The 21,845-nt window shown below is 34.8% G+C and overlaps 5 protein-coding genes across 7 annotated transcripts; 4 read left to right on the top strand and 1 right to left on the bottom strand.

The window, feature by feature from the left end:
• LOC103484805 (putative oxidoreductase C1F5.03c) lies at positions 1–1,619 on the top strand. The gene is made up of 2 exons (XM_008442100.3): positions 1–915; positions 1,007–1,619. The coding sequence occupies exons 1-2, from the start codon at positions 12–14 to the stop codon at positions 1,384–1,386; spliced, it is 1,284 nt and encodes a 427-aa protein (XP_008440322.1). The 5' UTR covers positions 1–11; the 3' UTR covers positions 1,387–1,619.
• A 366-nt stretch (positions 1,620–1,985) lies between these two features.
• On the top strand, positions 1,986–4,177 carry LOC103484804 (microtubule-associated protein RP/EB family member 1C-like). Its single transcript, XM_008442099.3, has 6 exons — positions 1,986–2,285; positions 2,391–2,546; positions 2,695–2,801; positions 3,038–3,260; positions 3,348–3,461; positions 3,561–4,177. The coding sequence occupies exons 1-6, from the start codon at positions 2,178–2,180 to the stop codon at positions 3,840–3,842; spliced, it is 990 nt and encodes a 329-aa protein (XP_008440321.1). The 5' UTR covers positions 1,986–2,177; the 3' UTR covers positions 3,843–4,177.
• Positions 4,178–4,957: 780 nt separating this feature from the next.
• On the top strand, positions 4,958–7,477 carry LOC103484803 (ADP-ribosylation factor 1-like). Of its 3 annotated transcripts, XM_008442097.3 has the most exons (6): positions 4,958–5,338; positions 5,778–5,848; positions 6,169–6,288; positions 6,383–6,501; positions 6,810–6,891; positions 6,974–7,273. In XM_008442097.3, the coding sequence occupies exons 1-6, from the start codon at positions 5,191–5,193 to the stop codon at positions 6,977–6,979; spliced, it is 546 nt and encodes a 181-aa protein (XP_008440319.1). In that variant the 5' UTR covers positions 4,958–5,190; the 3' UTR covers positions 6,980–7,273. The 3 variants fall into 3 exon arrangements, with proteins under 3 accessions (XP_008440319.1, XP_050944726.1, XP_008440320.1); XM_051088769.1 differs by having other exon boundaries at positions 5,007–5,338; positions 6,810–7,477; XM_008442098.3 differs by lacking the exon at positions 6,974–7,273 and having other exon boundaries at positions 5,018–5,338; positions 6,793–6,839.
• Positions 7,478–8,288: 811 nt separating this feature from the next.
• LOC103484802 (cyclin-D3-3) lies at positions 8,289–10,671 on the bottom strand. The gene is made up of 4 exons (XM_008442096.3): positions 9,651–10,671; positions 9,305–9,506; positions 9,068–9,198; positions 8,289–8,959 (listed from the first exon to the last, which is right to left on the bottom strand). Exons 1-4 carry the CDS (start codon positions 10,158–10,160, stop codon positions 8,774–8,776), a joined length of 1,029 nt encoding a protein of 342 aa, XP_008440318.1. The 5' UTR covers positions 10,161–10,671; the 3' UTR covers positions 8,289–8,773.
• A 6,117-nt stretch (positions 10,672–16,788) lies between these two features.
• Positions 16,789–21,801, top strand: LOC103484801 (small RNA degrading nuclease 1). The gene is made up of 12 exons (XM_008442095.3): positions 16,789–16,974; positions 17,200–17,382; positions 17,510–17,599; positions 18,049–18,117; positions 18,254–18,394; positions 18,592–18,708; positions 18,790–18,862; positions 19,596–19,696; positions 19,856–19,990; positions 20,080–20,187; positions 20,690–20,797; positions 21,048–21,801. The coding sequence occupies exons 1-12, from the start codon at positions 16,942–16,944 to the stop codon at positions 21,459–21,461; spliced, it is 1,572 nt and encodes a 523-aa protein (XP_008440317.2). The 5' UTR covers positions 16,789–16,941; the 3' UTR covers positions 21,462–21,801.
• Positions 21,802–21,845: the final 44 nt, after the last annotated feature.

The raw sequence follows: 21,845 nt of genomic DNA, 5'->3' as shown, positions 1-21,845 counted from the left end.
ATAAAAAAAAAATGGCAGGGACACCACCGGTATCGTCTTTCTCTCCATTCCTTCGTTATATTCCAAACTCTAGATCTTCCACCCTCACATTGATTCGATCCTCCTCTTCTCCGGTAACATCGCCGGTGTCCATGGATACTCCCCGGGAAACTAGAAAAGTCGTGGTTTGTGGTGGTGGAGTGATCGGAGTCTGCACGGCTTACTTCTTAGCCAAGAACGGGGCGGCAGTTACTCTCGTCGAGAAATCTGCCATCGCATGCGCCGCCTCGGGCAAGGCCGGCGGCTTCCTCGCCTTTGATTGGTGCGATGGTGGACCTATATCCGCCCTCGCTCGCGCCAGCTTTAATCTCCACCGCTCGCTCTCACAGGAGCTCGATGGCCCTAAATCGTACGGCTATAGAGCCCTAACCACTCTCAGCCTTACGATTTCGGAATCGCAGAAACCTTCCACTCCCTCTAACTCCTCCTCCAAATCCACCGGCAATTCCGTCGTGCCTTCCTGGGTCGACGGTCCAGTTCAGAATACGAGAACGATCGGAAACACCGAAACAACAGCACAAGTTCACCCACAGCTCTTCACTCGTACCCTTCTATCCAATGCAATGGAAAAGTACGGCGTGGAGGTTGTGATCGGGAAATTGGAGAAGCTAACGTTGGAGGGTGGCAGATTTCAATCGGTGGTGCTGGAGGACGGCCGAGTTATTAACGCCGATGCGGTTGTTCTTGCTTTGGGACCATGGTCGGGGAAGTTCGAAGCGCTATCATCACTATTCAGAGTGTATGGCCTGAAAGCACACAGTATAGTTTTGGAACCTAAGGAGCCGGAAGCCATAACTCCACATGCTCTGTTTCTAGGTTACTATCCGGCTCAGGGTGGAAGGCCTATAGACCCAGAAATGTATCCTCGTCCTACAGGTGAGCTTGTTTTCTACTTTCGTATTTTAATTACAGTTTGTTTTGTGGGATTCTGATTTTGAATGTAAATGGGATTGATGTTGGTGGGCAGGGGAGGTGTATTTGTGCGGGATGTCAGCGGTGGCAGAAGTGCCGGAGAATCCAGAGGAGATAACGCCCAATCCAGAATCGATAAGCGTTCTAAAGAGAGTGGCAAAGACTGTGTCAAGTCGATTGGGGGAAGAAGAGGCGGAATTGAAGGCGGAGCAGGCTTGCTTCTTGCCGTGTACGGATGACGATTTGCCGGTGATCGGGAAGCTTCCGGGGGTGAGTGAGTGTTATGTGGCGACTGGACACAGCTGTTGGGGAATTTTGAATGGGCCTGCTACTGGTGCAGCCATGGCTGAGCTTATTTTGGATGGAGAATCCGTAATTGTTGATCTCAACCGGTTTAGCCCCGCCAGGTTCGTCGGACGAGAAAGAAACCGTTGATAAATTTATAAGGGGGGAAGCGGTTTGGTTTCTGAAGTTGGTGGCGGATGGATAAATATTTGTGAAGCTTTTAGATTTTTCCTTTTTAGTCTCATAAAATGAACATTTTAATATAGTGTATGAATCACTTATTTTTCCTTATGTGAATTACTTCCATACAAAAATAGTGTTGTTTTGCAATGTAAATCCAAAATTACTTATCACTAAGAAAACTTGAAACTACTTTGAAGTGATTCTTTTGGTTTTCTAATTCTTCTTTCTTGATATGTCTAAAATTTAAGTCAATGGATAGTAGAAAAATTTAACCAAAATTTCTAGTCTATACCCACCAAACTTATACATGGAGCAAGATTTACAATGATTATTAGATAATGTTTTTTGTTTATTTGAAAATATAATAATAGTTAAAATATAACATAAATTGCTAAAAAATGTACATATAAAATAATAATTTTCATTGCATAAAAGTGCATAGAAAAAAATTCCATAGTGAAAAAATAATACATGTTATTGGGCTGAGGCGAAATTATGTTTTCTTAGTGGAGCTGAAGGGCCCAATAGCCAGCCCATGTATAAAGTGGGGTGGCCGTCCTGACGATGTGACGTTTAATTTTTGAATGATTGGAAATCCCGCTCCTCCTCCTTTTTTAAATTCCTCTCCCCAGAGAGCCGTTGGCAACCCGACCCCCAATTCGATCCTCTTCGCGCTCCAACTCCAGAGAGAGAATTTGTTCCAGAGCCGGTGACAAACTCCGACGAATTTCATTTGGTGAGATTCAGAGCCCTAAGAAATGGCAACAAACATTGGGATGATGGATTCTGCTTATTTCGTTGGAAGATCGGAGATCCTCGCCTGGATCAACTCCACTCTTCACCTTAATCTTTCCAAAGTCGAGGAGGTTTCGATCCTTTTTTTTTCATTCTTAGTTGTTTCAAGATTTTTGGACATTTTGTTTATTTAACCCTTATTACGATTACCCTTTTTATGGATTCTTGAATTGTAGGCATGCTCGGGTGCGGTTCATTGCCAATTGATGGATGCGGCTCACCCTGGGATGGTGCCAATGCACAAGGTCAACTTTGACGCGAAGAGCGAATACGAAATGATCCAGAATTATAAGGTTCTCCAAGATGTCTTCAACAAATTAAAAATCACCAAGGTATCTTTTTTAATAGTCCGCCCCTTTAACTTCATAGGTTAATTTGTTTCTTTAAGAAATGTTACTGATTAGAGGTTTCTATTGCGTTCTTTGTATTTTTTGTATAATTGATCTATATTTAGTTACTGGTTTCTTCGAAATGTTGTAGCATATCGAGGTGAGTAAGCTTGTGAAAGGAAGGCCCCTCGATAATCTGGAGTTCATGCAGTGGATGAAACGTTATTGTGATTCCGCTAATGGAGGTGTTGTTCAAAGGTAATCTTGTCTACTTTTAACTCTCAGTTACCATTATTAGTTTGTTATAAACATCCTGCTTTTTACTCTCGATAATGTCTAAATCTGACCCCTATTGGATCTAACCTGCAAAAATTTTATGATTTGAACAATGTAATTTCACAATGATCAACATCAATGTTTGGAAAGTGATGATCATAAAAAAGTTTTTGGATTTTCGAAGTACACTACAATATGTTGTTTGGTTTTCTTGTTAGTTATAATGCTTTGGAAAGGAGAGAAGCATCCAAGGGAGGAAAGGACGCAAGCAAAAAGAGCACCACATCACATTCTTCTGCAAAAGGTTCAACAGGCGCTGCATCCAGGGCTCAGGTCTCTCAGAATGCTCGGAGAAATGAGGCATCAGTGAACTCCGGAAATCAGGCAGCGAATGCTTCAAAACCTTCATCAAATGGAGGATTGACTGCATATGATGAACAGGTATTTTCTGATACTGAGTGAATTTCTTAGATTGCTGAATAGAAACTGGAGAGGATATATATATAGACTTACTAATGTCAAATGCAGATCACAACATTGAAACTGTCGATCGACAGCCTTGAGAAAGAGAGGGATTTCTACTTTGCAAAGCTAAGGGATATCGAGATACTCTGCCAGAGTCCAGAGATTGACGAGTTGCCTGTACTTTTTCCTGAAATTTTTTGTTTTCTAACCATTTTATTTGGTCTACTAGAATTTCAAGCCCATTGAGTTGAGCATTTCCATTTCGTTTTGTTTCAGGTTGTTGGAGCTATAAGGAAGATACTATATGCTATAGATGATGATGCATCAGTGGTGGCAGAAGCTCAAGCTATGGTGTCTGGTCACCATAACGAACCAATCAATCTTTTGAGTCCAATTGCTGAAGTTTCTGATGAGAAACTAAGTTTAGAAACCCAGAAGAGAAAGAGTATTATCAATTTTGATGTAGATGTTGCTGGCATAACAACTTTGTCTCCAAGGCAGAGGACATCTGATGCTTCTGATGTTCATTGCAGTGGATCACCGCTTATGACCTACTAACCAAACCATTCTTTTATATCCGTCCTCAAGTAGTATGGTTGTCAAGTTACCCCAGTTGGCTGGCCACTGTATCTAGAGTAGTTCTGATATAATTCTAAGATCTGTTTCTTCAGAATGTTTCATGTAACTCTTTTTTACGTAGAATTGCCGAAGAGACCCTAAAATGAAACAAATCCCTTTGGGACCGAAACGTGTTTTGCTCCGAAATTTCTATGTTATAATGTGGTATTGTGGTATTGTGAACTTGTTGCACTCTACCCCATTCTGTCGTCATCCCATGCTTTACTTCTTTCAGTCTTCAGCTATGACCAATTGAGGCAAAATTTCGAGTCAAATCAATTGAAATCAATAATACAAGATGTGGTTAGGGGCTCTGGTTTTTTCTAGAACCCATTATTATAAGCTCTGGACTGTTTGGAGTTCAAACTAAAATAATATAAATATGAGTAAACATGTCAACAAAAAGTAAAAGAGAGGATGAGTAAAATCGCAACTACCATAACAAAGAAGAATTTGAAATAGTAATATTATAGTTAATTATAGGTTGTAATAGCTGAAAACATAAACTATTAGAATTGGAGCTCTAAATCGTTTCAGTACGTGTACAAAGAGTCCAAGGCCTTCATAGTTAGCTTTTTGGTCTTTTGGTTAAAAAACAATGTCAATAAAGAAGACTATTGAGGACTTTAACTTTTCTTGAACTCTCATTTTTCACTCAACAACGAAACTTTGCTTTTTTTTTTTTTAAGGATCGAGAAATCAAATGATATTTTTGTTTTAATTTGTATCTCTTTTTTTCTTTGAGCGAGTTATATTTATTTACTTACTCTAACTAACTTTAAACTAGTTAATCGATGGTTGAAGCCATCCTCTGAATTTATCACCTTTCACCATTAAATATGGTTAAAAGATAAAACTGCCTAAGAGCTATTTAGCTTGATGGGGTTTTGTTGGTTTTCTCTAGTTCAATTGCACAATTCTATTATAAAAATAGAATGTAAGTAGCTTAAAAAAACAGCAATTTGATTATACTTTGTACGTTTGAGATCCACCCATTACAACTTGGCAATTAAAGAATCTCTCACAAGCAAATGCCTTTTGCTGCTGGAAAGACACAAATAACAATGAGGCAAAATTAATTTCCCTTTATTCCCAAAGTCTTATCAGAATCGAATTCCTCCCCTTTTAATCTAATCCCTTTTTATTTATCATCTTGTGTAATGTTCCATTAACGCCATAGCCACGGAGCCATCCAACTTTCATTTGGTTTCTCTCTTCTCCCTCTTTCTCTATAAGAATTCATACCGATCAGTTAACTTTGTGGTTTGAAATATTTTGATCGGCAGCCATGGGAGTGGCGATATCTCGGCTTGTGAGGATGTTGTTTGCAAAGAAAGAAATGAGGATTTTAATGGTGGGTCTTGATGCTGCTGGAAAAACAACCATTTTGTATAAGTTGAAGCTTGGAGAGATTGTCACCACTATACCCACCATAGGTATCTGCCCTTTTGTCTAAAACCATTCTGGTTTTGGTGTCTACATATTTCTCTGCTGTTTTACTTTTGTTCTTCCAATGTTTAGGGAGACATCCTCTGTTTTTATTTGTAATGATCGGGTCTTCTTGTTATATTTATTTGATAACATTTTGGTTTTACAAATTTCTTCCTTTTCTTCTGTCTTGCTAATTTTAAAAAATGTTGACCAGCTCCTGGATGTTCTAAAACAAATGTAATTCTTTGGGTATCAATATTTTAAATGGTTGACCTCTTGATTACTCTGTACCTTTTAATGTTGTTTAAACTAAATTGTTTTAGTTAGGAAATGCTTTTAATTACTATATAAGTGAAAGCAAATCTAAAGCACTCTTTACTTTAGTACCAATTAATAGGTACATGACTTTAACATAGTTTGATTTATTTATTTATTGTTAATTAGGTTTTAATGTGGAAACGGTTGAGTACAAGAATGTTAGCTTTACAGTGTGGGATGTTGGAGGCCAAGACAAGGTATTTTCTTAGTTTGATCATTTCAGAAAAATGAGGTACAGTCTACATATTTGAACAAATCGACCCAATAAAGAGGTTTGATTTGTGAGCAAACTTCGGTGCACTGAGCTGCAAGTGTGCACCCATTTTATTGCGACCCCTTAAATCACATGGAAAAGAAAACAATCAAAATATTTATAAAAAAAAGTAAGAAAGAAAAAAAATTTCACGCGACGATTTGAGATTGAACTATTAGATGTGTGGTTATAAAGATGCATATGGTTCGAGATATATTCAAGTAGCTTTCTTGATTCCACTGCTTTCTTGATTATGACATACAGATTAGACCTCTGTGGAGGCATTATTTTCAGAACACACAAGGTCTTATCTTTGTGGTGGACAGCAATGACAAAGAGAGGATATCAGAAGCTAGGGATGAGCTTCATAGGATGCTTAGTGAGGTGCTTAATTCTATGTACTTCTTTGTTTAATGCTCCCTCACATTTCTTCTCTTTGGCTTTTAAGCTTCATTGTTCTTTTTCTTCTCATTTCAAGCATGAACTGGTAGATGCAACTGTGCTAGTGTTTGCTAACAAGCAAGACCTTCCAAATGCTATGACTGTTGCTGAAATCACTGATAAACTTGGCCTTCACTCCCTCCGAAATCGTCGCTGGTATATACACATATCTCTCTCTAGAATCCCATAGTTATTCTTCCGCATTTATAATCTCTTGATGACCTTATTCCCTATGATGGCACCTAGACAATATTTCGAACGAAAACTTAACTAGCCCACGTAGAAAGAGTTTCTTCTTACTTTCTTATATTGTCTGTATTCAAACTTCATTATTAACTTATTCAATAGATATGTGGTATACCTTATATTTCTTATTCAATCCGAATAAACCACATTAAAAACTTGGGTATACCTTATCTTTTTCCATTTTGAACTTTACTGAAACAGAGAGATGAGTGATGCAGGTATATTCAGGCTACATGTGCCACTTCAGGCCAAGGATTGTACGAAGGTCTTGATTGGCTGTCTAGCAATATCTCAACCAAGGCAAGTTCCAGAGCTCATAATGCTTCCTCTAAAGAGTATATACTCTCAAAACTAATGGGTTGTTTCTTACCTTTTCTTGCAGGCCTAATCTCACTTGTTCTGATAAACATCTTTGGGGAAAGTTCTTTAAGTGGACCGAGAAGAAAAACCTAAATATGTAACTGATTTCTGTGCACTCTGATCTGCAGTATTTGAACTCTCATGTTTTTATGTAAAGTTTTGGTTTGAGATCCAAGAAAAATATGTGCAAAAGCAGTGGTGCTAATCCCGTATACCATGTGAATGATAATAAAGAAAATTTCAGAAATCTGGTTCGTATATCCCGTGGATCTTGTGGTAAGGATCCATTACGGTTGATCTTGATCAGAGAGTTTTCTGTGAAGTTCATTGTCTCGGGAGGATTCCTTGTCCACCCTTTAGTACTCTTTCACTTTCTTTTTTTTTTTTTTTTTTTTTTTTTTTTTATGAAAAGGAGTACTCTTTCACTGTAAGGGTTTGTTGTTGTTTCTTATCACCGAGGTTGGTGCCCCATGTATTCTTGGAGGAATATTGTCATTAATCTTATGAGCCATCATGAAAAACTCAATCAGTATAACTATGCCAAAAAGAATGGGGCCAGAGCAAGCCAATTACTAAAAAAAAAGTGAATAATTTAGACCCAAAATAGAAACATTGAAATATTGTAATATCAGTTGTCATTTTGTCAAGTTGCTCAACTCAACAAAGAGAAAAAAATGAATTTGCCTTGTACTATAAAAAGCTCCATAAAAGTTCAAGGTTTTCTTCAATTATGGAACTTTGGTCATAGTTTTGCAAGCAGCAGCTCGGTACTCTTTAAAGGCATATGCAGATGACAAAACGAAAATGTCCAAGGTTTATGCTATTTGTTTAACAAAATTCCCGTTCCTATTTTCTATTGTGGTTTTGCTTCCCATTTTACTATGCTATGAATTCGAAACGTGCAGACCAACCTTTGGATTTACTGCTTCGAAGAATTCCAACTGTGGAGTCAAGTTTCAGCCGTCAGTTTTTACAGCATGATTTTGACTCCCTGAAGCTTCACTATCATCCAACTGTTTACTGGAGAACCAAACATCCTTTCTAGCCAGTCCTACAATAGTCAACAGTTGTATCCTTTTACACTTAGGCTGCAATTGGAAAAATAAATGTGAGTTCAAATTGGTGAGGGCTTAATAAGTAAATAACTCTAGTTCTGAACTTCCTTGTTTAATGTATATACTTAGGAGTAACACTTCAGAATGTTCATATAGGCAAGAATTGGGATATCGTGAAATGTTTTAGTTAACGTTATACTGATTATTTAACAATATAATTAACTTTAGAGTCTGAATTGTACTTCTAGTATGAAACTAAAACAAAATACAGAAGCATTGGGATTGAACAAAAGATTACAAGTAGCAAAATTCCAATTTTAGGAAGGAGTGGAAGAGAACTGGATTTGAATTTACAATCATATCAAATTGAAGTACTACATCTATCATCCCAGATGAAGTACAGGAAAAGACTGTTCATAACTCAACATAGAAAGCCAAGCAAAGTCTTCCATTCTCAACCCCACTCCTTTCTCTCTCTCTCTCTCCGTCCCCCCCCCCCCCCCCCCCAGTGAAAGAATTAATAAGCTTCTTCACAGCATTGATGATTTCAGTCTCATTAGTTTTCTTCCCAAGGGCTGTGGCCACAAACCACATTGGATATCGTATTACAAAATGCATGTGACGATACAGTGACTGTATGTGAAGAGAGTCCTAGAACAATTTCTTCAGCAGAAAGCTGATAGGAAGCAGGAACATCAACAGCAATTTGGCTAAACCAGCACAATTTTGTAGGCAGATGAATGGATCTCTCAACGAGGAGTTTCAGGCTAGGGTGAGATAGATGGAACCATTGGCCATGAATCATTCGAGGAGTCGGATATGAAGTATCCATCCATTACATCGCATGGGCTGCCCATTTCACACATTTGCTGGCTCTGGTCACTTAAATTTTGCAAACTGTCGTGACTACCCAGAGAATCAAGGATGAATTTGTAGCATTCATCTAGACAATTCTGTAAAAATATCATCAAGCTTCAGCTGGCAGGAATCAGGTAAAATACTACGGTCTAAAAACAATATAAATTACCAGAGGATAGAAATGTTCAGACATTCATCAATACCTTATTAATTTTGAGTACACTGAGGAACTCATTCTGGTACTCCAAGAAATTATATGGCGCAATCTCACTGATGATATACAATATTGTTGCAGAGGCCAAGACAGAAGGCAGGTAGCACAGGAATCTATGATCTGGTATTGAAAAAATAATGATATCAGGAACCCAATCGTTTGATCATGGAACATTTATGTGCTAACATAAATAAGCACAGAAAATATGAAATAATAAGCCATTTACCAGCTATGATCGAAAGGAGATGGTTCTGAAACCTCCCAAGAAGTTCCCAAAGCATGTTATTCTTCAAAGGTAACCTCCTGATAATGTGATGAAAGAAGGAAATGGGGGTTACTGGATGCATCTTCCATTGAAGAGCTGACAACACCAGTAGCTCCATTCTTTGGATGGTCTTGGCTTCAAATACAAACTTGGATTCCACCACCTAAAACATAATACAAGTACAACAATGCCAAGTTTTAACATGTGTCTACACTTTAAAGAGCAAACGAGGAAGAAAGTAATTTCACTGCAGCGCTTTATCAAATACTTGAAAGGTGGTATTTATCACTGAAGAATTCAAACATACTTGAAGGTCAAGAAGAAGGGGAACTTGAGTCTCCTCCACTTTGGCAGCCAGCGAGAGGCAAGCAACAGCTGCAAGCTGACTCATCCATGGTTTATCTCTCTGAAACCTCACATTGGAAACGAACCTATCGAAATAGTTAACAGCAAGAAGAGAGGTCAAAACAGAGAAAGCGTAGTGGTGTTTGACTCTAAAAATCCAAGATAAAGCCTCATTCCGGGCTTCAATTAGATAGTCGTCGGAGCACATAGAAGCATAAGAAACTTGGGTTTGCTCTTCTTTTGAAATCAGAGAGTGGAGTTGGTTATCCGCCCAAAGTGGGTCGTTTTCCAGCAAATTAAAAGCCAGAAAAGGCTGGTCTTTTCTGAGAGTTTCCCAGTACTGAGTGTCTTCATCAGAACCATTAACAGGCAAATCTTCGTCGCAACAAAGTTCTTCGCAGAAAAGAGCATCAAGGAGAAAGGAGTGGGTGGTTTGAACGTCGTGAACTTGAGGTTCATCATGGAGAGCCATGGAGTGGGTTGGGTGTTAGAAAAAGAGGAAAGGGGGTGGGTTCATTTGAAATGTGGAATGTGGAGAAGAAAGGAGAAAAAGAGAGTGGTCAAAGGCATATCCATAGGAGGAGGAGGAAAAGGAAGAGGAAGAGGAGAGCGTATCCGTTACAGAGGAAAAAGGATTGAGAGATGAAAGAGGAAGAGAGACAGTTCCCAGAATGAAGCTAAGAAACAAAGAGGTTCTATGCCGAGAAGGTTGCACGCCTGTCGTCTTTTCACTTTATTATTATTATTATTGTTGTTGTTGTTTTTCTTTTTTTAATTTTATGGGTTTGGTTTCTTTTCTTTTCTTTTCTTTGGGTTTCTCCTCGATAACTTTATATATATATATATATATATAATTTATAAAATAAGAGAAGGCTATTAAGAAAAGAAAGAAAGAAAAAAAAAAAACAAAGAAAAGACTTTTTGGAGTTTGGCGCGGATAATGAAACGTAACGGTAGACTGCACAGTACTCGAGTGAACCCAAGGATGCCTCCATTTTTCTTTATTTCCCTTTTTCACTCTTTTTTTCTTTTTCATTTTTTCATTCTTTCATCTTTTTCATTCATATATATACATTTATCTAATATATATACTTTCTCCCTTTATTTTTTTTTATAGCTTAAACGTTTATTTTTTATATTTTTTTTTTTTAAAAAAAAAAGCAATTGCTTCCTACCCTAATGAATTTCATAGTTAAAGTATCAAATATACTCTTAAACTGTGGCTTTTTAAGAAGTATTCGAAGTTTGAAAGCTTCTTATGAAAATATACAAGTTTTCAAACTTATTGGAGATACCTTGACTTCAGAACTAAAAAAAAAATGAAATTTAGTAAAATGGTAAAAATTTTAACTACAACTCTCATCTCCACCATCAGAGACATAAGAGGTAATGGGAACAAACAACCCCTCCTGTTGTAATGTACTAAAAAAGCTCTAGCTTTTTTTTTTTTTTTTTTTTTTTTTTTTGAAAAATAACGAGAAACTCTAATTTGTGACAATTTGAATTCATGAATTTGCAAGCTCATCACAGAGTTCTTTCATTTTACAAATATGTCAGAAAACAAGTCTAACCTAAGTGTTACACATGATACACATATTTATATATATAAATGTTGAAAATGATAAAATATTGAAAGTTTTTAAGTTAGTGACAAATAAGTAAGCATGTTTGGAATTCACTCATCAAGAACAAATAATAGACAAACAAATAATGAGCTCATATTCCCATTTGAACTGGCTTTTAAGAAGCAAAAATTTTCTATTGCAAAATATTGTAATTAAAAAAAGAACAAATCACTACGAGTGAAAGAAAACTCTTTTCATCTCGTATTAGGTGAAGTAGTTGTTTTGTCTCGATTTCATTCCTAGAAGACATTTGTTTTGAAAACTAGACGTTCAATAGATGACACTTAGGTAAACAAAACAACGTGACATATTTTTAGATAAATTGATCTCAAAATGATTTTCACGTAAAAAACTTATATTTGTTTGAAGTTTGTTTCCAATATACTTTTCTAACCTTAAATTCATACAAGAGAAGGTATGTACACGTATGAACACAAATTTAGATGTGGTAAAGTCTTTATATTTGTGGTTGTGGCCATTGCCCAACGTGCACACAAAAATAAATTGTGAAAAGCATTTGTTAGTAGAACAATTAAGTGATAGACAAACTTTAGGAAAAAAAAGACTATATCAATTATCACTAATCCAAACTCACATCCACTTTTGATTAAAATAACTTTTACAATACGAGTTTTCTTTTACTAACCACATCCCTTTCTCTCCTCTCATGGACACTCTTAATTTAGTGTAATTGTATATAAAAGAAATAAATGAGTTTGAATTATACCTTTTAAGTTATTTCAATTAAAGTGAAGCTGACACATTTAATTTTGATTATTTAAGTAATCTTTATCAATCAACCATCACTTTGTATATGGGGAAAAAAAAACATCACGAAAAGTAAATTAATCCTCAAATGTCAAATGTGGAAATTTATGGAGGAAACAATAAAAAAAAAAAAAAGATGATATTTAGGTTTACATTATCTTTTGTTTATTTATTATTATATATTTTTCCTCTATCATTCATTTTCTAACATGAACTTTTGTCGATCGACAGTAAAAAAGGCACCAAAATTTGTTTATTAATTCTGGTCTACCAACTTCCAAAAGAAATTCACAAAAAATTAACCGTGGGAAAAGGGGAAAACATATTTTACTTAAATGTGACTAACACTACACACACCAAACTATACTGCAGTATCTTCTTAAATGTTTGTCTTTTTTATTGTTTTACATGTCATCCTCATGTTTCTTTTAGGTGTCCCCTTAGTTTTTCGTCCTTACTTTGATTTTAATCAATTTAAAATTCAACGGTAAAAATAAGTTTTTCTGAGGCAGCTGAAAAATATTTATTAAGACTTTGAACCTTTTTAACATTATTTTAGAAAAAACAAAATTAATAGGACGACTACAATGTCTTATAATTAGTTTTACGTGTATTGTTTTTTCATCGCTTATGATGGTATTTTCATAGTGTCAATGTATGCCTTAGGCAGCAAGGTCGTCTCTCTCTCTTTAACTGCAAACTCCACAAATTTGCAAAAACCTTCAAATTTCTAACTAAAAAAATGCTACAACTTTCAAGGGAATAGTATGGAATATGTATAAAACCCACAATGATAGAAGAAAATTTTCGGGCTATTAAATGTTACTTCAAAGAATCTTTGAAAATCAGAGAATACTACACAAGTCATTAAACATTTAATTCGTGTTTAATATTTGAAAATTTTAAAAACCAACTAATCTATTTTTTATATATATATAATTAAGTTGATGTTTATTAAGACCATAAAACTCGTATTTTTATATTTAGTAATTCAATGAAGTTTAGAAAATGGTTGTATAAGTCAATGTCATGTTAACCACAAGTGTGAAATTTGTAGCCTTATTTCCAACGGTTAAAAAGTTTGGAAATAAAACTAATATCATTAATACGTTTAAAAGTTTTTTGAAAAAAAAATTAATTTAATATAAAATAGTATTTATTTTGTAGCAATGATGGAAGATGGGAATTGAGAAACAAGAGCAAGAGAACAAAAGAGGTAAAGATAGAGTGGGGCAAGAAAAATACGTGGGTAAGAGAGAGAAGGAAAGAGGGGAGGTTTGAGGGAAATATTTCTATGTAATTGCCCAAGGAGGGATGGTGAATTAGAGTTGGCCTTTAGCTTGCATCCCATGGGCGGGGTGTGTATCCTGTAGCCAAAGCCATGAGACACACTAGGTTGAAGAAGGAACCCCACCCAACGCATGTTTAGATACAAACAATTTTTAATTTTAGAATTACTTGAGAGTTAGATTGTTATAATAATATGTATGATATTATAGTTTATAGATTATAATATAACATGTGTTTGGTATATAAATTACTTAGTACAAATTATAACGGTATGTGTATATTAAATATCATACTTCATCAACTACCTACATTGATAACTTCTTAATTATGCATCTCTTAAATGATTGAAATGTATATATATGCAATTAAGAGAAAATAAATTTAGGATCTTCAATTTTATAATTATTAAATTTGACTACATAAACTTGGATAAACTTATTCTTAAACTTCTAAAATATGTTTTTCTTACTTAAAAGTTTTGTTTACGTTAGAAATATTATAACACAAGACAAATATCTTTTAAATTAAATTCTCACATTTTTATATGTTATTTCTCATAGTTCAACCCAATTTTAACCATTACAATCTCGTGAGGATTTATTTAGTTTCACCGATCTTGTGTTTTAAGCAATGAACAGCAAGAAAAAAAAAAAAAGAAAAAAAAAATGCAATTTTGTCAATTACCATCGTGGTTCAAAATTTTATATGAGTTTATCTAAAAACTACTTGTATATATAAAATTGTCTCTCTTTCAATATTTGAAGTGTCTGTATGAATGTCAAGTTATTATATAATATAAGTTAGACTTTTTAAACACTACGAGTTGGTAATGTTAGAGGTGATAGTCTTAATTGGGGTTTAAAATTGACCTTTGCTAGAGTTGGTCACCATAGGATTGTCAAAGTTTTGTAGCATTAATGATTATTAAAAATGATCACCAGTACCTAAGGTGAACCACGATCAAAATTAGGTATCAGTGGTGATTTTTACTGGAGTTGGTCATAGGTAAAATTGGTCACTATTAACACAGTCCCAAATTTTAAGTAGATCATTATATCTCATTTAACTCATGAAATCCTCAAAAAGTATATAGAACCATTTTGTTTACTGTTTAGTCAATTACTATATGTTCTGTGATGCAGGCTTGTAACCTCACCATTATCTTCTTAAACCCACCAAAATACATAGAACAATAAAGAATATCTTTCGAAAGTAGGACGTACTAGGTGTAGTGTAGTTTGACTAATGTAAAAAGTAAAAAATTAAATAAGGTGAAAGCGATTTTAAAATTCAAGTCATGAAAAAAAAAGATAGTGAAAAACTATCAAGGGAAGATGATAGTTAAGGAAGAAAGAGGAGGGGAAGAGATACGTTCCTTCGATAAAGAAAGCAAAATAATAATAATAAAATGTGAATAATAAATGTGGCGTCTTGTCGGCTGAACTCAGACGGCGTACGGCTTTCTCTGATGTCTGTCTCTACCTCTTCCCCTCCTCAAGCTCTAATACTCTGCGCTACTATACACCCTACCACTCTGTACCTTCCCAAAAAATCACTCTTTTTTTTTTTTTTTTTTTTGTTCTTTTTAATTAATTTTCTTCCCCTCATTAAATACTCTTGCTGTCACCTCATCCCAAAAGCGACCAAGTCCCCGAATTAACCATTCTCCTCTCCCAATGTTTACCTTATAATGTATCACCTTTTTCCTTTTCCTTTTCTTTTAATTAATTATATTCTATTGATGTGGTTTGAAAAACGGACACAAATAATTTATACCATGATTTTATCCAACCACGAGGTTATACCAATTTATAATAATTAAATGTTTGCTTCTAAAACTACCGATTCTAAATTCTACCATCAAATTTATAATAAACTAGACGTAGTAGTAATTACAAAAACACTTTGGGTAATACAATTTAAATTTTACTGAGCTCAAGTCATGTGTTCTCAAATGTCTATTTTTTATATATTTAAAATATTATTCTTTATTGATATTTTTACTCTAAGATTTGAAAACGTACACCTTTTATATATCCTTTGACAAGGTTTTTGTTGTTATTTAGTATTTTTTTTATAAAAGTTAATTTAGAGGTACTGAATTTGATATTTCAATAAAATGAAAGAGATTAAAGTTTGATATTTAAAAAATATATAATTGAATGAAAAGGAACGGAACTTAAAATATAGAGATAAATTGTATTTTAGCCCAATACACATAGGCCTTTTGATCATGGGAAAATGTGGGCCGACTCCGAAACTTCAAAACTTGACGCATTTTTTGATGGTTAGAAATTGGGTCGGTCAACACACGTCCCCGCGTCTTGTTTGTGCAAAATGGGCCAAGTATAAGTACAGATGGCCTTATCAATTATAGGGGTGGTCATAGTTCGATTCGGTTGGAAGCTGAAATCGTATTGGACCATAAAATGTAAAAAAATCTCATTCGAAACTACACCAAATCGTTTACTTGTGTCAAACCGAAACGCTTATATATACATATTAGAATCAATGTTCCTTATTTAGTTATTGGATATCAGACCTTAGTGGCATCAAGTGCCACCGGGATAAAGATTTTGTTTTTAGTTATAATTTTTTTTAAATAAAGTGGTTCGGTTCAATTTAAGAAATTAAATCGAATTGAACCCCATAAGAAGCGGTTTCAATTTAAACGAAATCGTACCGAACCGCATGCATTTAGATTTGATTTGGTTCGATTTTCAACTGTTTTATTATTTCTTTTTTTTTTCTTTTGTCTTTTACCTTATAAAAAATAAAATCAAACATCTTAGATCTTTAATTAAAATAAAAATTAAGAATTGTATCATAAAATCAACTCAAATCAATCTAGAAGAGCTCATAAATAAATAAAACCAGCAAGTGCCTATTTATATTTTTGTATCTTATATTAAATAACACTCGAGAGTGAAGATTCAAACCTTTTATTTAACTAATTAAGCTAAAATTAAACAATTGATTCAATTGCTTAAATTTTGGAGTTCACAACCTATAATTTAACGCGATAATTAGTTTATCAATCATCACCATTTATTTTATTTAAAAAAAATCATAACGATGATAGAATGATTCAACATAGAAAACGATCTCCAAAACAAAGTAATTAATTTACAATTATCTTTTGAATTTAAATGAGAAAATTTAAAATATTTTTTCGAACTTCCTTGAATGAAATGAATGGTGTAAAAGGTAAATCTCAATTTTCACAATAAAATTGTAGGGGATAGATTAAAATGAAAGTCAAAATTTATAGAGTAAATCGAAATCTCCTAAAATCAGAGGGTTCCATTAAAATTTCAAGATTTTAAGAAATATTAAATGAAAACTAAACCTAAGAAAAAATCATTTTTTATTTTTAAAAAAGAATCATATTTAGGTTTACGTTTACTCAACCCGAAACCCGACCCTAATTCGGGTTACTTCTTCGTTCTCAACAGATTTTCTCGCAGTCATACACAAACTCCGCGGCGGGAAAGCAGCCACTCTTCCAATCCCCGCTTCTCTAATATTTTCTCAGTTCCACTCCTAGTTCGAATTCCGGCGGTCTTTCCAATGGAGGACAAGATCGCTACAGCAGAGAAGAAGGTAATCTCCCTGTTCTTGAAGCTATTTTTATCATGTTTATGTTTTCACTCAATTGGTTAGCAAAGTGTATGCCTAGTATTTTGTTGCTTTTAGGCACGGAATCCGTCAAAATGTTAGATGGTCTTGGTGCTTCTGTTGGTTGAACAGAACAGTCTAAGAAATACCAGTTGAAGCGGTTTAAATTTGTATGAAAAGCTTTTTGCCCCATCGTCTTTTTTTTTGTAGGTGCTTGTTGAGATGGTGCGGTTGACCCAAAAGCGAGGAATGAGAGGTAGTGAAGGAGACTGGAAGGAGTTTCTTAATAGTCGTGACCCTAAGTTCGGGGCTAGCATGAGTGACCCGTCTAAGAGGCCCAATGATTTGTTGATTGCTTTTCTCAAGACATTTAATAAAGAGGATGATTTGATGGTAATGTGTCATTGGCTTTCTGTCTATCGCAAACGCCATTGGGAATTTGTGTTATCTTCTCGTTGGGCTCTTATGATTTACCGAACTAAGAGTGACATAAATCACGTGTATGTTTTTTCTTCATCAGTTTTTGGATAAAGTACTCCAGTGTAACGAGAAGCGCAATTTTGTGAAGCAAGTATCGCAGATAACTCCAGGAAACGAATCACCCGAGCAGGTGAGATATATATATTTTTGGTGGAGGATCAATATTGTAGTGACGATTTTTTCTAACTTTGTTACTTTTATTTGCCCATGGCAATCTTTTTTCTGAAAGTAGTCAACTTGTTTTCTCCATTGCATGAGTTCCTTTGAATGTTTTTCATATCAGCTATTTTTCTTTTCATAATCATGCTACTTTTACCATGCGCAATGTGGTAGGTGATTTTAGAGCTTGCGCTCTTTCAGATGTATAAATGAAACCATAATCTGTTTGTCTCGGATGATTGTTGAGCTTATTGATTGCATTTGGTCTGATTGTTCCAGTAATTATTATGCAAATATATTGATTCCTCACTACCATCACCTTATCCTAGTTAATTTTCAACTTTGTATCCGTCTGTTTTCCATTCTTTAATAACTTTTTTTATTCTCTGGCATTTTTAACCGATGTTTGTGGCAGTGCAGAAGCTGGTCCGACTTACCCTTGAACACCCACAGTACCCATTGGAATATTCATTCCCGTCATATGATAAGGTAGAGCATGTCAATTTCTGCTGTTGCTTTGATTTTTCCGTAATTTTTTTTTTCTTGTTTTGTTAATAGACTCCAATAAATTTTCCTTTTTAATATGCATGTTTTATGTTTTTACCAAGTGGGTTTGATTTTGAAGGAATGGGTTGTTACAAAATTTAGCCAAAAGTCTAAAGGACCAAATTCAAATTTGATCTATGCCATTGACTGTGAGATGGTTCTCTGTGAAGATGGAACTGAGAACTTGGTGAGGGTTTGCATGGTGGATCGTGACTTACAAGTATGTTCTTGACCTCTATTTCTTCTTGTAGCCTCTGTTCACACCTCCCTTTACACATACTCGCATGTTGAAAAACCATGGTTCCATCAGTATACCAATTTGTATATGATGTTATAGCTTTTCTCAAATCTCAAATCTTTTACGAGGCCCCCCCTGCTCAATTTTTTTTTATGGTGATTTTAGAGATCTACCTGCAGGTAAAAATTGATGAACTTGTGAAACCTAGAAAAGCTATCAAGGACTATAGAACTGATATAACTGGAATTTCCCCTGGGGATTTGGATGGAGTTTCTTGTTCTTTGGCTGATGTACAGGTAATTGTAGTTTATTTCTTATGTGGATGGTTTACTCTTCCTTAAACATACACGATCTGATATTCTTTGTTCAAATTGCAGAAATCCATTACAAAATTCCTTTCACATGGAAGAACTATTTTGGTAGGCCACAGTCTGAACAATGATCTGCAAGGTAATCTAATAATGATATCCTTATTGATTTTCCTTCAAATTCGTTATGAGCCACATTTTTATTTTCAGTTTCATCAATGTTCATGCGTCATGTTTTTCTAATCAATTTCTTAATTTGAGTATACATATTAATTTATTTATAAAATGACTATGCTGCCGTAAAATATATTCTATTAATTGTATTGTAGTTATGTCTTGTTCAATTTGGTGGAAGATGTATACAAAATGTAATTTAGTTTTGTAATACTTACCCAACTCTAACTTGGGTTGCTTTTGGAAAACTTGAACCTTACTATATTCTATAATACGAATGACTGGCCACCTTCGTATAAGGATACTATCTCAAAATTTTCATGTCATCATTCTTTTAATGTTTATTGACGGTATAAATTGAATTAAAAAGCTTAATGTATAAAGGGAAAAAAAGGAATTTTTAAAAGATTAAGAACAACATAAATCAGTGACAAAATTGTACATTTTTAATCTTATCCTTTTCTTTTTCCTTTTTTTCCTGGTAGAAAGTTGTTATTTAACCAAAAAGTAAGATTTGTACATAAAATTTAATGATGTAAAATTGAATTACCATTTTATTTTATATGAATGAATTTGCAAATTTATTCACATTCAATTTTATGTAAAAATATTAAAAGATCATATGGATATGATCAAATATAAAGCAACTAAAATAAGTCCTTATGACATTTTTTGTTCCCTTTGTTCTTTTGTTGCATCAGCACTGAAATTAGATCACTCGAGGGTGATTGACACTTCATTTATCTTCAAGTATTCCAATGGTTCTATCTATAGAAGGCCTTCTTTGAGTAAGCTGTGTAAGGTATGTGTAAGATACATGTTTGCTATAGTTCATGCTATTTCACTCACGCACAGAGTAGTTTTTTCTTTCTGCGACGGCTTTTATTTGCCTAAGTTCCCAACTGCAGAGCATTTGTCTTATAGATGCCCTTCTTCTTCTTCTTCTTTGACCTTTTGACAGTCTGTCTTGGGCTATGACCTTCGGAAGGAGGGTGCTCCACATAATTGTCTGGATGATGCTCAGGCTGCCATGAAACTTGTTCTTGCGAAACTGGGGAGCAAAGCTGATGATACGATTGCTATAGCTGATGAGGATGTAAGAACAGAGATTTTCCAATATAATCACAGTAGAGTATATGCTGTACGTGCTTATATGTCAATATTAACTTTCTATAAATACTGTAGACACCTCAAGTTGGTATGGAGAAACTACTTCTTCATCGGATACCAATCAATGTACCAAGTGAAGCATTGGCTCGGGCTATTCATGGTGACTTTACCATTGAACTTAAGGTTGGCTTTGTTCAGTTCTATTTTGATATGCAATCCATGGATATGCTTTACATCAATATTTTGTGATAATCTCCACGACATATGCATAGTCAATAATTCTGAGGTAACTTGTAAGATGAATACCATGAAAATATAATGCACGTTGATTAATGTACAGGTTTAGGATCCTATACTCATTTGTTGACTGCTTATTGAATGGATTTGTTGTGGATTAAGAAAGTGGAGTGGCTAGGATGGGATTGCCATTGTAAACTATTACCTAACGGCTGGTCGAGTTAGCACTTGGCAGATTAACTCTTTTTAAGATAAACTTCAATTTTCTAGTATCTGGACTGAGCAATTTAACTAGTAAAGCATAGCGTGTTTGGTTGCACAATCCTCTTCTGTAAAAGTCTAGCTACTATGGTTTAAACAAGTTATCCATTATGCAATGTCTATATTCTTCTCCACCTACGACCTTTTGCCAATGAATTTTATTTTTTGACGATTGATTTTCCAACAGCCACCTAAGAAAGGTCAAGGGGGGGATATATACTCTGCACTTGCCATTTTCAAGAATCCCAAGGAGGCACAGCAAGCATTTGAAGAGATTGAAGGTAGCGCAGATGAGGTAATATTGAATACACATTCTTCATTTTTTGTGAGAAATGATTTATTTTCTTCATATTCGTAATGCTTTCTGTATTCCCATATAATACTGACATTTTTCTCAATACGATGCCAGTCTCTCACCAAATTAGTTAATCATATTTCAATGCCTGGGTAATTGATTGTCCTCAGGAGAATTTTAGGATAGTTGGTTGGGTTACTTTCCCGCTTGGTTTTACTGATTAAATTCTCCAATCCTGCAATTCAATTAGGACTCATCTGGACGGCCTCAAAAGCTCATCAGATTTCAACATTCTGGATCCATTGTCAGTATCTATGTTCGCAAAATGGGACAAAAGGACTTTGCAGACAAATTCTCGTCTAAGAAGAGAGATCTGGAGGTGATTGAAAACATAGTCATGTCCAAAAAGCAGAAGACTGACAATAAAATGGAAATTGAGACAATTTCAAACTCAAGTAAATGTTGCAACCATGTGGAGGAGGTTGAAAGATTGAAGCAAGAATTGAAACGAAAGGAGGACTCGACTCACTGTTGTGATCACGTGAATGAGGTTGAGAGCCTGAAGGAAGAATTAAGAAGGAAGGATTATGAACTTAGTATCCTGCGTAAAACTATCACCATTGTGAAGAAGGATAGCAAAAAGAAAAAAGGAAAGAAGAGGTAAATTTTGCTTTTGATTTATGGCGAGATTATGAAGACATCCACAAACAGTTCCATCCTTCTATTACGCCAAGATTCAATTCCCTACCGCCGGACGAATAATCTGACATAATTTATTTGAAGACTCGGTTCCCTTGTAGATTATTGTACCAATCTCGCAGGGGCAAGAGAAAAAGGGGTTCGACTTCCCGGTCTTATTGCTGAAGAATGGTATCGTGTATGGTTTGCCCCAACTGCTTCAATAGGAGCTTATTCTTAGATTATTGTACCAATCTTGAATGAGAGCTTTTTTTTTTGTTTCGCTTTGTGCACCAAGTTCATTCATTTTTCAACGTTTCTTTTTACGTCTGGGTTGTCTAATTTCTGCTAAAAATATAAATTTTTATTG

The sequence above is a fragment of the Cucumis melo genome, chromosome 8, assembly GCF_025177605.1.
Source record: "Cucumis melo cultivar AY chromosome 8, USDA_Cmelo_AY_1.0, whole genome shotgun sequence".
NCBI lineage: Eukaryota > Viridiplantae > Streptophyta > Magnoliopsida > Cucurbitales > Cucurbitaceae > Cucumis > Cucumis melo.
The sequence above is the reverse complement of the archived record's forward strand: the minus strand, read 5'-3'. Positions and strand labels throughout refer to the sequence as shown.